General features: G+C 42.0%; 1 protein-coding gene across 7 annotated transcripts in view; it reads left to right on the top strand.

The window, feature by feature from the left end:
• Window positions 1–14207, top strand: part of CACNA2D1 (calcium voltage-gated channel auxiliary subunit alpha2delta 1) — a 516209-nt gene that overhangs the window by 433898 nt on the left and 68104 nt on the right. For all 7 annotated transcript variants that reach the window (XM_070069807.2, XM_070069805.2, XM_070069806.2 and 4 more), the window contains 2 exon segments: window positions 2857–3015; window positions 8864–8968. In XM_070069807.2, the coding sequence (XP_069925908.1) occupies window positions 2857–3015; window positions 8864–8968 (264 nt within the window).

Raw genomic sequence — 14207 nt, 5'->3', positions numbered from 1 at the left:
CCACTCATGTGAGAGACCCAGATGGAGTTCCTGGCTCCTGGTTTTGGCCTGGCTGAGCTCTGGTCATTGCAGCCATTTCGGGAGTGAACCAGTAAATGAAAGATTCCCCCCCCTCCCCGCCTCTCTCTCTCGTACTTCAGAAGAATAGCTTGTTTGAAGCCACCATTACACTTAGACATAGCTAAGACTCCAATGCAGAAACATGGTTGGTTGGAAAGCAAGGCAGAACTGTGTTTTTGACAGAGACACAGTCTACTGGAATCCCCAACACTGCCCTGTTGGTTGAGTGGTTGGAGTCCCGAGGAAACAAAGAAGCCAGACATCCTTCAGCCCGCCTTCGTTGCCTTTCTTATCATCACAGCTTTGGGTGGGGGTGTGGGGGGTGGATGACCCACCTCCCGTGAACATGGTCCAGTGCTGCATCTCCACACACAGCAAGTCGGGAGTGACCAGGGGTGAGTGTGACAGTGCCCTTGACCTTTCAGTCTTCGGCTGTACTTTCTGCCGGTTTAAGTGCCCTTGCGGGCTGGTGCTCCAGCATGGCTGTGCTGGCACAGCGGCGGTTGTGCCCACGCGTCCACAGCTGGACATCGTAGATCTCAGGTGTGGGTGAATATGGCTGGCTTCCCCAGAGAGCATCCTTGTCTTGGCCTTTCCAGAGTCCCTCACAGCCTCAGCCACCAACCATTTCAAATTGTACTGATGCTCAAACAGGCAAGGCAGAAAGGGGGCTAATCCGATGCGCTGCCCACCACCTAGTCCCTTGTCACTCAGTGATTCACACCGCATTCAGTGTATTTTCAACCAGCTTCCTAATGGTCTTCCTCCTCTGAATTTTGCTCACTTTAAATCCATTTCCCACATAGCAGTTAGGGGGGACACTTACAGTTTTAGATTAAATCATCTTGCATTTGGCTTAAAATCTTGAACGACTTTCCAGTCAACAGCAAAAATGCTACTTCCTCGGCATTTCCCATACACCTGGTGTGATTTAGCTCCTCTCTCATGCTCTCTCACTCTGGGCTCTGTCTCTCAACTCATTTTGTTTTATTTGTCCTCATATGCAATTGAATGGCGCTCTTGATCTCCTTGAAAGACTTCCTCTTCTCCAGCATATACCCACCAGGGCCTTTGCACAGGTCATTTGCCTGGGCTCTTCTTTCTGTGTCTTTTTCTCTGGGTCATTTCTCTGAACCCACACAGGAAATGCCATTTCTCAGGAGAATTTCCCCAAATGCTCAGCGTGTGAGTTAGAACCTCTCCTCTGAGAGTGTGGTCTGGAGCACAATTTCACATTGCTTTATGTCGAGTGAATCATAGATTGTCATACCATACTGGGAACAATGTGGGGGCAGCTACAGCCACGGGCTGTGCGCCACAGTGCAGCTTTGGACCCTGAGCCTCTGTCTTTCATTAGCCTTGTGACTGGGGACAAGTTATGTGACCTCTCTGTGTCTCAGTGTGCCTGAGGGTAAAATAAGGATAGTGATCATGATTGTTTTACGCAACATTTCAAAGAGGAAATGATGAATGTTTGTAAAGTATGTAGTAAACTCAGCACATAGCAAGAACCATATCAGTATTTACTCCCAAACACACACACCAGGAGGCGCCAGAAAATCCATAAAACGTAGGTATTACCTTCTCATTCAATTTTCCATGAACTTTTTGAAGTCCCCTTGTATGTGGCATATGTGAGTACCCCTGTGTATGCATGAATATTTTACTTCATGTCTGGAAGCATAAACTTGTCACCTGCCAGATTCTTGGCATACAAAAGGCTGCTACTACATGTTCACTTAATAGATTGATGAGTTGTGCAGGGAATCTTAGAATTAAGCTTTGTGATCTTCAGAGAAAAAAAGAATAATGCATTATATTGCTAAGAATATGGATTCACTTGTGATTAACCCATAAAAATCATTGAATTATGTGTTTTTGATCTGAGAGTATCTTCAACATTTTATTTGGCCAGTCCTCTGCAAGTTTTTATCTTTATTATTACTATTCCCATTTTACTGATACGGCAGTCTAGACAAGGAACTTAGACAAATGACAGAGTCCATCCATGGTGAGTTGGTCATACTCATTTTAGTATCCTGAATTGATTCGCAGTACTTCTATTCTTATCTTTTCTGAAATAATCAATGAATTACTTTATAACTTACAGAGTGAATACTCTTTATGGAGTTGGTGAAATTACTCGTTTAGGGGCAGATGTCTTGGAGTGTAGCTCTCTCCTCCCATAGCCTAGTCACTGGTGGCAAGAACTCAGTGAGCTGTGTGTGCGTGGCTACCTGCATTCTTTGCAGTCTCTGGAGTGATCCTCTGTAAGGTCGAGCAAAGGTTGCTTTTCCGTGTTAGCACCCAAGGAAAGACTCAGCCATCAAAATGTCTAAACATCTCCCCTTGTCATTCAGTATACTATTTTTTCCAACCAGTCTTTCTTGAGGAGAGGCAATGAAAATGTTCAACTTCTTCCTGAATCCTGGGCAGGCCTCTCATATTATTTCTGGATTCTAAATCTATTTCATTGCTTTTGGATTTTTGTCTGCATGCTCATCGCATTTAAGAACTGGAAGGCAGGCACCTTATGTAACTCACATCTTGAGTTTATGAAGAAGGAAACCAGACTTTAAGAATGCAAGGGACAGGCTCAGATACTGGATGGGTTAGAGACATAGGAGAAGGTTACCACTTGGTCTTCCATGCACCTTTTTTATCCATCTGCTCACTTGTCTTAAAAGAGAAGGCAATGCAGTGGGATTGAAAAGTATAAAGCACAATCAATGAAAACGTGCTGGCTGATTTTCATGTTCACTTACATATCTTCTTTTTTTTTTTAATCTCTTGCAGTTTAACAGCAATGCTCAGGATGTAAGCTGCTTTCAGCACCTTGTCCAAGCAAATGTAAGAAATAAGAAAGTGTTGAAAGATGCAGTGAATAATATCACAGCAAAAGGAATCACAGATTATAAGAAGGGCTTTAGTTTTGCTTTTGAGCAGCTGCTTAATGTAAGTATCAGTTCTGTGCTTTTTTTTTTTTTTTTGGTTCATTATTGAATTTCAATATCCCGGTAGATACTACTGTCTAGGACTGTTTTTAATTTCCTTAGGAAAAAAGAAAAAGGTTTGTCTAGGAAGTAGATGTCTTTCTTGAAATTTTTAAATTTAAATTTTTAAAATTTTAAATCCAAAATTCAAATGTTATACAGAATGTAAATTTTCTTTCAGATCTTTTATTTCCTTAATTTTTGAAAACTGTCTTAAAATTGTGCATCAGCTAATCATTTGATTTCAAATGAGCCCCAGAGAGTTAGTTGACCTATATAGAATGTCATTGCTTTTTCTTATCTCAGTTACTACAATATTTATATTGTAATATTTCTGGAAACTTGTGCTGTCAGTCACCAGTTAGTTTCTGGAAATATTTGAGAATTAAACTTCCAGTTTGGGTCTTTATATACAGAAAGGTCCAAATGGTAAATATAATTTGTTAAAGATTCATTTACTTATTTGAGAGGCAGTTACAAACAGAGAGGGAGAGACAAAGAGAGAGATCTTATACTGGTTCACTCCCCAGATAGCTGCAACTGCTGGAGCTAGGCCTATCCAAAGCCAGGAGCTTCTTCTGGGTCTCTCACATGGGTGCAGGGGCCCAAGCATTTGGACCGTCTTCCACTGCTTTTCCAGGCCATTGGCACAGAGCTGCATCAGGAGAGGAGCAGCCAGGACATGAACCAGCTTTAATGTGGTTTGCTGACTCTGTAGGCAAAGGCATAATGCCTACTATGCCATAGCGCCAGCCTGCATGTGGTAGGTATTAAGGTGAACAGGAAGACAAGTCCCCAGAGTGGAAATTCCTTCCTGGTGAGGATGGCCCTGAACCACCTGTCAGAATCTGAACTTAAGACCATCAGACACTGGGCTGCACTGCACCCAGGTATAGCATGTTGCTGACACTGTGGCCAGTGTTTCCAAATGGTCGTGTCCTCCATTTTATTGTGAACTCCTTCAAAGCTCTCAGGAAGGTCCAGAACAACACATGGGCACCTCATCCACAGCGCCCTAGCAAATGCCCACGCGGGCCATACAGTGTGTGCTAGAACAGCCCTGGAGAGGGGCTCCACCTGCCCAGGGAAGGTAGGAGAAGTGTGGCCATTTGCTTAAAATGAAACTTTTAGGGGCCAGCTCTGTGGCTTAGTCTGTAAACCTGCCTCCTGAAGTGCCGGCATCCCATACAGGTGCCGGTTCAAGTCCTGGCAATCCAGTTTTCTGCTATGGCCTGGGAAAGCAGTAGATGGCCTTGCATCCACGTGGGAGACCTGGAAGAAGCTACAGGCTCCTGGCTTTGGCCATTTTGGGCAACGAACCAGCAGATGGAAGATCTTTCTCTCTCTCTCTCTCTGCCTCTACTTTTACCTCTTCCTCTGCCTCTCTGTAACTCTGCCTTTCAAATAAATAAATAAATCTTTAAAAAAAAAGAAAAGAAAATGAGGTTTTTGAAGAAATAGCAGAGGAGAGAGGAAAGATCCTTGCAAAGAACAGAGTGGATGAAGCATGGACGTAGGAGACAGCCCGATGCATTTATAGCATGGTGGGTGGTTCAGCAGGTGTGGGATATAAGCAGTGTTGTGTGGGGCCGTGGGTCGTGATGTAAATGGAAAGGCCACACGGTGTCAGTCTGGAAAATGCTCAGGAGCAAACAGATAATCCGTAGTGTGAGAATGATGCTGCTAAGTGAGGAAGCCATGACGGAGGCCCCGTGTGGGGACCGAAGTGGAAAGATGCTAAGGAGGGCAACAGGGGTAGCTGATTGGATGGTGTGGGCAGGGGCTTAGGTTGCCCCAAGTCCTTTGAACTGGACTAGTAGCTGGATGGGGACATAGGGACCCAGAGAGAGGGAACACGGGATAGGAACCAGCTGAAGCTCCAGTACGTTGGGTGTGGCTGCGATACGTGGGTTGGGATCTGAGATCCTGCTGTGTCATACACACCATTCAGTAAACGAGTAAGGAGGCCGAACAGCAGAGACATGCAGCGTTGCCGTCTTCCAGGGCAGCCATCTGTGGTGAAATAAGTATATTTTTTAAAAATGTATCTTCGTTAATAAAAATTGGAAACTCAAAACTGTGAGATCAGGCTATTTGATTAAGGTATATGTATTCTCTAGTAAAGGCATAGAAATTATTTTTTGTAAAAAGGGAATAAAAGTTCTTTTTTTCTCGAGTCCGTAATGGAGTTTTTCTACCTGTTGGCACTGTAATTCTTCTTCTCGGCGTGGTTGGTTTGCCTGACCGCATTCCCTCCTGCCCAGTTCCAGTTGTGAAATGATCACGAGCCCCAGTCCTATTTCCGAGGCAGCCTCACTGCAGAGGCATGCTAACTCCCAGGTCCGTTACTGGCTGTTGATCAAATACGACTTAACTCCTGTCTGCCTCTCCTGCCACTTCTCCACAGTTGTCAGCGATGCCAGTTGTGTATGTCTCATGGGTTCTACTTTCTACATCTGCCCTATTGATGGAAATTTTCCACTGAAATAATTCCCCGCAATGCTGTGGGCTCATCTTACTCAACCCTGAAGCATTTTGTGCTAGTTCTTTTACTATAACACACTACGGTGTCTGCTCCTCCTTTGTCCTTGCAAAGTTTGTCTTTAAGATCAGTGGCACAAATGAAAAATAGAATTATCATTTAGCCCCACAACAAGTTTCATTTAATTATTTTTTAGCATTGATTTATATTTGAAAAACAGTGACAGAGAGAGAGAGAGATTTTGATCTGCTACTTCACTCCCCATATACCCACAATACCTAGGGCTAGACCAGACTGAAGTCAGAAACCAGGGACCCCATCTGGCTCCTCCACACAGGTGACAGGGGCTATGTACTTGAGCCATTGTCTTCTGCCTCCCAAAAATACCCATTAGTAGGAAGCTGGGTCAGAACTGGAGGCTGGTCTCAATCCCAGGCACTCTGATTTCAGATGCAGGCATCCTCACTCCCAGCCTAACCTCCCACACTATAATGCCTGCCCCTCCCAGGAAAGAATGAATGGAGATATGAGTCTTAGAAGATGTTCATCCTTACATCAAAGTAGTTGGGTTTGATTCTCAGCTCCAGTGCATCACCAGCTCCCCACCAAGACAGACCCTGGGAGACAATGGTACCGGCTAAGTAACTGGGCTCCTGCTAGCCACAAGGGAGACCTAGACTGAGTTTCCAGCTCCTGGCTTCAGCTGGGGCTGTTGGAGGCATATGAGGAATGAACCAGTGAATGGAAGCTTGCTCAGTCTTTCAAATAAATAAATACATTTTTAAAATACCATATATCAACCTACTTCTTGTAATTTTATTAAGCTAAGTTCTTTTTAAAAAAAACTTTTATTTATTTGAAAAGAAGAGTTATGGATAGAGAAGAAGAGAAAGAGAGAAGGTATGAATGATCTTCCATCCATTGGTTCACTCTGCAAATAGCTGCAATGGCTAGGGTTGGGCCAGGCTGAAGCCAGGAGCCAGGAGCTTCTTCCACATGGGTGCAGGGGCCCAAGCACTTGAGCCATCTTCCACTGCTTTCCCAGGCACATTAGCAGTGAACTGAATAGGAGCTGGAGTGGCCAGGACTCTAACTGGCACCCATATGGGATGCCAGTGCTGCAGGCAGTGGCTTAACGTGTAGTACCACAATGCCAACCCCTACATTAGGTTCTTTTAATTGATTAAAAGCCAGTTAGGTTAATTGTTTGTGACTGCATGATTCTTTGGACAATTGCAAGTAAAACTTGTTGTGATATGTTTTGCTGCACCTTGAGATCTGAGAAGGCTACACAGTGAGAATCATGACGAAAGCAAAATAATTTTTAGCTTTTCCCATACTCTAGTTTTCTGTATCCTAACATCTATCTCTCCTGGGTAAACTTATTATCATTTTATTTACACAAGTATACAGATGATCAGCAAGACCTAGTGTGTTAGCTTATGTGGATGTTTGCATTCCATAATTATAATACCTCATATATATAATTCCATAATTATAATATTTCAAAAAATAAAACCATGTCCTATGATAAAATCTTTCTCATTGTTATAAAACAGGCCTTTAGGTACATATTGATTTGTTGGCTTGTCAGTGCAGATAAAAAGGACTAATCATAGAATTGATTCTAGTTAGGGGATTCCAGGTATCCTTTACAAAAGTATTTTGATGATAAATATGTAACTTTTTGTATAATCAAATTTTCAGACTGGCTATGTCCAAATTTAAGAATGGTGCTTGAATGTGCCAAGGTGTATTAATCAATACTTGTGTTTTCACAACGCCTCATTGAAAGCTTTTACTGCCAGTGTTCTAACAACCTAGTCAATAAGGCGTGAGCCAATATGAAATATAGAATCTTTTCATCAATAGGGTAAAATGTTATCTTCATTATTTTTTACAACAGAAAATGGGATTTATGTTCTTTGAAGAAAAAGATAAAGTGTGGACTTTCAATGAGTGTTCACTAAAGGAGAATTCATGTGCTTTAAAAATATTAGCCATTTTAACACCAAGACTGTGCTGTCCCACGTGATAGCCACAATCCCATGGGAGTGCCAAGCCCTTGACATGTGGTTGTGCAGAATCAGAATGTTTGCAAATATTAAAATACACACAGAAGTTTGAAGGCGTCGAAGGAAAAATCATGTATAACATCATAACAATTTTTAAGTTGATTTCATGTTGAATTGATAACATTTTGGATGACTGCTAAGTGAAATTTATGGTTAGGAATAATTTGTTATTACTCCCCCTAAGGGGACTATGAGGAAATTTAAAATTACATTTTAGGCTCACACTCTTTGTCTTTTGGACAGCACTGAGCGAGAGAGTTGACATTTGCAAAGTAGCTGAGCATTCAGAACTCAGTGATTTTTTATTTTTTATTCTCAACATTTCAGCAAACACATTTTTTGCAGCCAAAGAAAGGCTAAGATCATTGTTTCAGACCTCACAGAAGTCCTGTGTTGTAAATTAATTGTTCATTTGCATGGCCTTCCGTGCTAATCCACCGATCTCTCACGTCCAAAGTCTTTGGGAGCCCTTGAGGTTTAGGAGGATTAATTGCTGGAGCTGAGCCTTTCAGGATGCGAAGGCGAGAGGTTAGGAGGATATTCTGGGAACAGGCTTCAGCAATGGCCAAAGAATGGAAAGGCCTCGTGTGTTAGGGAGTCCCTAAGGGGCTGTCATTGTGGAAACAGAAAGCAAATAAATAGAATGAACACGAAGGGAACAAATGTTTAGAAATAAATTGAAAATATATATGAAAGGGTATGCACATTTTTAATTTGTATTGTTTCTTTGGGGTATAAAATCGCAGGCACATGCAGTTGGCATCATAACCATTGATTCGTTTAAAACCCATGTATTAATGAGTCACTGAGAGATGATTATGTGTGAGGCAGGGAGACAGCTTGGAAGGAAAAGATGAAACGTCCTGCCCCTGTGGAGCGTATACTGCACTGGGGGAGCCAGCAGTGAAGGAAGAAAATATGGACTGGATCTAAGGAGACCGAAACGCTGTGTTGACGATTGCAGTCTGGAGGGAGAGTGCGATGTAAAAGCTATTTGTAGGAGAGGTCTCACTGATGGAGTGACATGGGATCAAAGACCCCAAGGAAGTGAGCTGTGAGGGGAGGCCCTTGAAGCGGGGCGGGTGGGGTGGGGTGGGGGCTGCGCTAACAACAGGTTCTTAGAATGAACTTATTTAACTGGCAGTTCTACTCGTTTCTCGCAAGCTGCTCATGCTCTTTGCATATTGCTTTATAGACAGTGTCAGTGATTATGGATGATATGATAGTACTGATTATTATTATTCCTTTAACAGTATAATGTATCCAGAGCCAACTGCAATAAGATTATCATGTTGTTCACGGACGGAGGAGAAGAGAGAGCCCAGGAGATATTTGCCAAATACAATAAAGACAAGAAAGTGAGTGAAATTTTTGTGTTTCAATTCTAATATTCATCTAGGTGGTTTGTAACAGATAATGGGTAGTGGTGGTGAGGGGATAATTTTTGATCAAAAACACTAGTGCCCCAGTTATAAAGTCTTGTGAAACATGGATTATACAACAATAGCTGAAGTAGAAAGTAAATAGGATTTTTTATGGAATTTACAGAACCACAAAATATTTGGACCTGTAAGTCCTATTGGATTCTTACACAGAGAATCAGATTTAAGGAATATTTTTTTAAAAGAATGAAATCAGACGACAATGAAAAAATAGGAACAATTTCAGTTTCTCCAAGATAAACATATTACATAATGTAACTATTAAAGATTGTGATAATACTCAGATTTCCTAAGTTTTCAGAAAAGTCTCTATGTATTATTTTGTAGATTTACCAAAAAAAAGAGTTTATAACAGGAAAAACTACATGCTTACTTGAAAACTGATTCAAGAAAAGACTGAAACCAAATCCTTTTATACTGTGTTAAGAGTGCTGTTGCAACAAGCCATGGAGATTATGAGAACAGGGCTTTAGAGTGGGAATGAGTTTGTTTTAATGCTTATTTTACTGCCGGGAAAAGGATGCTTGGGGAGGGATCCCTGAGAACCTGTTGTCACTGTGGAGTGTATCAGCTTTGATCAAACTCAGGCTGTTTTCTTTTTTTTTTCTTTTAAGAGTCTTATCACCAGCTTATTCAACTTTCTTACCAACTCTTCACATTGTTCCCAACCTGTTCTATTAAAATACCAAGGCTCCATTTATAACATATAACAATAAATTTAAACTATTGCTTGTAATTTCAAAAATTCTGCCTAAAATTATTCATCTGTTCCCAAGAAAACCTCTATGGGATAAACTGCTCATTCTATTAGTTTTGATTGGACTGTACCACTTGGAAAGATGTGTCCCTTCATTAGTTCTGATGGGTTGTTTTGTGTTTGAGGAACACGCATGGGTTGATTATCTGTGCTATAAAGAGAGAAAAACATGAATTAATAAAGTTGGTTTGGCAGACAAAATACTATTCATATTGGGATACAGAGTTGACAAAAGGTTTGAAACACTTTAAAACACTCAGGTTCATTTAGTCTGTATGTATTTGAAAATGATCAAGTAATTGAAACATGTACATATCGATATATGACTTCAAGTTAACTGCAAATCTTTTTCCTCAACTGTTAATATACTGCTTGTGCTATATCATACAATTTAAAGCACGTCTTAGTTATTTTTTTCTTTTGTTGTAACATTTGGTGATTTTATTTATTTAAAATATTTTTAATTTATATAAAGGGAACAAATTTCATGTATTTCATATGTTTAATTTTAAGAGCATAAATGGTGATACTTCCCACTCTACCCCCCCACCTCCCTTACTCCCATCTGTCTTCCTCCTCCTTTTCTTATTGTTCTTTCAATTTACTTTATAATCACAAGCTTAACCCTCCACTAAATAAAGAATTCAATGAGTAGTAAGTAGAAAACTACTGTTCCTTGAAAGTGTTAGACAAGGACGATAAACAATAATGAAATCTCAAAATGTCAACTTCATTCATATGCTATAACATTTGAATAACAGACCGAGCTGTTGGTAAATTGTCAGTACTTTTCAAGTGATAGTTTGATTCTATCAATGTTTCTACTGAAGAAATCATCAGACTGAAAAGCAGTGTGAAAGTACAGGTGCGTGATTGTAAGAATGTACACATTTCACCTTGTTGAGTAACTCCATCTCATCATTGAAAATCCAAGGAAACCCTCACACCTGGGGAACATTCTAGCACATCGCTCCTGCTGCGGGCTTGTTCATGTGCTGGGCCTCAGGTCCCACAACTCACTGTGCAGAGCCCTGCATGTCCCTCACTCTGCACTATAACATGGGGTCTCCCCAGACACAAGGTGCAATAATACTGGACCTGTATCTTGTTTGTGGAATTTTTTTTTTTTTTGACAGGCAGAGTGGACAGTGAGAGAGAGAGACAGAGAGAAAGAGAGAAAGGTCTTCCTTTGCCATTGGTTCACCCTCCAATGGCCGCCGCGGCCTGCGCACCGCGCTGATCTGAAGGCAGGAGCCAGGTACTTATCCTGGTCTCCCATGGGGTGCAGGGCCCAAGTACTTGGGCCATCCTCCACTGCACTCCCTGGCCACAGCAGAGAACTGGCCTGGAAGAGGGGCAACCGGGACAGAATCCGGCGCCCCGACCAGGACTAGAACCCGGTGTGCCGGCGCCGCAGGCGGAGGATTAGCCTAGTGAGCCGCGGCGCCGGCCATTGTTTTGTGGAATTTAAGCTGCCAGCTGAAAGCACACATTCAATTATAAAATAAATTAAGTACTTTTAGCAAAAGTTGGAAATGTGAGTCTTATTATAGGACAGATTCATAATTATCAATAGGCCAAGGGGAAAGGAGTATTCTTTATTCAAGTAGTCTAATAATTTTTTTTTTGACAGGCAGAGTGGACAGTGGGAGAGAGAGACAGGGAGAAAGGTCTTCCTTTGCCATTGGTTCACCCTCCAATGGCCGCCGCGGCTGGCGCGCTACAGCCGGCGCACCGCGCTGATCCGAAACCAGGAGCCAGGTACTTATCCTGGTCTCCCATATGGGTGCAGGGCCCAAGCACTTGGGCCATCCTCCACTGCACTCCCTGGCCACAGCAGAGAGCTGGCCTGGAAGAGGGGCAACCGGGACAGAATCCGGCGCCCTGACCGGGACTAGAACCCGGTGTGCCAGCGCCGCAAGGCGGAGGATTAGCCTAGTGAGCCGCGGCGCCGGCCAATAGTCTAATAATTTTAACACTGCCATGTTATCTCTTCAGGAAAGAAGAGCTAACAATGAAATAATGGTAGGAAACTTCGATTCTCCACTTTCAGTATTTGATAGAATATCCAGAGAGAACATCTGTCAGGAAAGACAGAACTTAGAAAGCAGCTCTAAGTTCTGGAACTAGCAGACAAATGCAGAGCCTTCCACCCCTCAGAAGCAGAAGGCATTCTTCTCAGGTGTGGAGCAGTGTTCTGCAGGGTGGATCACATATCAGTTCACAAAACAAGCATTAACAAGTTCAAGAAGATGCACATCGTATCAAGTATCTTTAATGACCACAGTGGAATGAAACTATAAATTAGTAGCAGAATGAAATTGCCTCTGAAGATGCCATTATCTTAAGCATAGAAAACTCTAGGAGTGGATATTGGGCACAGCAGTTAAGATGTTGCTTGGGACCCCCGCATCCCATATCAGAATGCCTGTTCTTGAGTTCTGACTCCACTTCCGATTCCAGCTTCCTGCTGATGCACACCATGGGAGGCAACAGGTAGTGGCTGAAGTACTTGGTTGCCTGCCACTCGTCAGTTCCTGGTTCCTGGCTTCAAAATGGACCAGCCCCAACCATGGGGGCTTTTGTGGAATAGACTAATGGATAGAAGAGCTTTGTCTTTTCTATCGCTCTCTCTGTCTCTGTCTCTCTCTCTCTCTCTCTCTCTCTCTGTGTGTCTCTCTCTCTGTCATGTATCTAATAAAGGATTGATAGATATAAAATACATAGGAACTTAAATAACTCAATAGCACAGAAAACCCCATTAAAAAAATAGACCAGTGATTGTCTACTCATTTATCCTAAGAAGATGTACAAATGGCCAGAGATATTTTTTTAAAAATACTTCAGCATGGATCAGGCCATCAAGGAGAGAGGCGCCTTTCTCTGAAGGGAGGAAGGAACCTCCACTGTGATATGGCCTTGACTAAACAAATTCAGAGTTGGTGAAATCAAGGGGCCTCCATAGCCTAGACAGCTCATAGCAAGAGTCTCGGGTGATTGCTGACGTCATAAATAAGAGTGCCAATTGTTAAATCAACAACGGGAGTCACTGGGTACATGCTCCCTTCGCAGGATCTCTGTCCTTAATATGTTTATCTATGAAACTCAAAAACAGCACTACTAGTTGAACAATACCCTATACCTGGTTCGGTTGTGTGAGTGCAACCTGTTGAAATCCCTGCTTAGTATATACTAAATTGATCTTCGGTATATGAAGGTAACTGAAAATGAAACGTGATGAAGGGGGGAGAGGGGAGAGGAAGTGGGTGAGGGGAGGGCCACGGGAGGGAGGGAGGTCGGGTGGAAGTCACAACAATGCAAAAGATGCATTTTATATTCTACTTAAAACTATTGGTTGAGCTCTGTAATTAATACACAATTACTCTTAGGTGTTTAATTAATGCTATAACTAGTACTCAAATAGTATTTTACACTTTATGTTTCTGTGTGGGAGCAAAATGTGGTAATCTTTACTTAACATACGTTAAATTGATCTTCTGTATATAAAGATAATTGAAAATTAATTGTGATGTGAAGGGGAAGGGAAGAGGGAGTGGGAGAGGGGAGCGTTGTGGATGGGAGGGAAGACACGGGGTGGGGGGAGGAGGCTATTGTGGTCCATAAGCTGTACTTTGGAAATTTATGCTCATTAAATAAATTAAAAAAAAATACTTCAGCATTACTGATCATCAGGGAAATGCAAATCAAAGCCACAGTGAGATATTACTTCAACATGTCAACATGGCTCTTATGAAAGAAACTAAAGACAAGGGTTTAGGAAGGATATGGAGAAATTTTCACCTTGGTACACTGCTCCAGGGAAGTCAAAATGGCACGGCTGCTATTTTAAACAATATGGAGGCTCCTGAAAGAATTAAATCTAGAGCTACCATAGAATCCAGCAGTCTTACCTCAGAGTATTAATCCAGTAAAGAACAGAAATCAGGATCTTGAAGAGCAGTCCCCTGTTTATTCTGGGCCACTTTGAAGAGTGCTGCAAATGGGAACAACCTAACTGTCCATTGAAATTTGAATAAGTAAAGAAAGTGCAATATGAACACATACAGTGAAATACTAGTCAACCTTGAAAAGAAGTAAGTTCAAGGTTATACAACAACATGGATGAAACTTGAAGACACGAAGTGAAATAAACGATCACAGAAAGAAAGAACAGAAATAAGTTTCCCACTTACACGAGGTATCTAAAATAGTCAAATTCATAGAATCAAAGAGTGAATTGGTAGTTTCCAGGTGCTGAGGAGGCGGAAATGGAAATTTACTCATCCGTGGAAATCAGATTTCAGTGCAGTGCAATGAATGTGCTCCAGAAATCTGCTCTGGAACCTTGTAGTCAGTCATGATAGATTCTGCTCTGAAAATGTGTCGAGGATAAATCTC

This window comes from Oryctolagus cuniculus, chromosome 3 (genome assembly GCF_051225735.1).
Source record: "Oryctolagus cuniculus isolate XC-2025 breed Fujian yellow rabbit chromosome 3, ASM5122573v1, whole genome shotgun sequence".
Lineage (NCBI taxonomy): Eukaryota > Metazoa > Chordata > Mammalia > Lagomorpha > Leporidae > Oryctolagus > Oryctolagus cuniculus.
The sequence above is the reverse complement of the archived record's forward strand: the minus strand, read 5'-3'. Positions and strand labels throughout refer to the sequence as shown.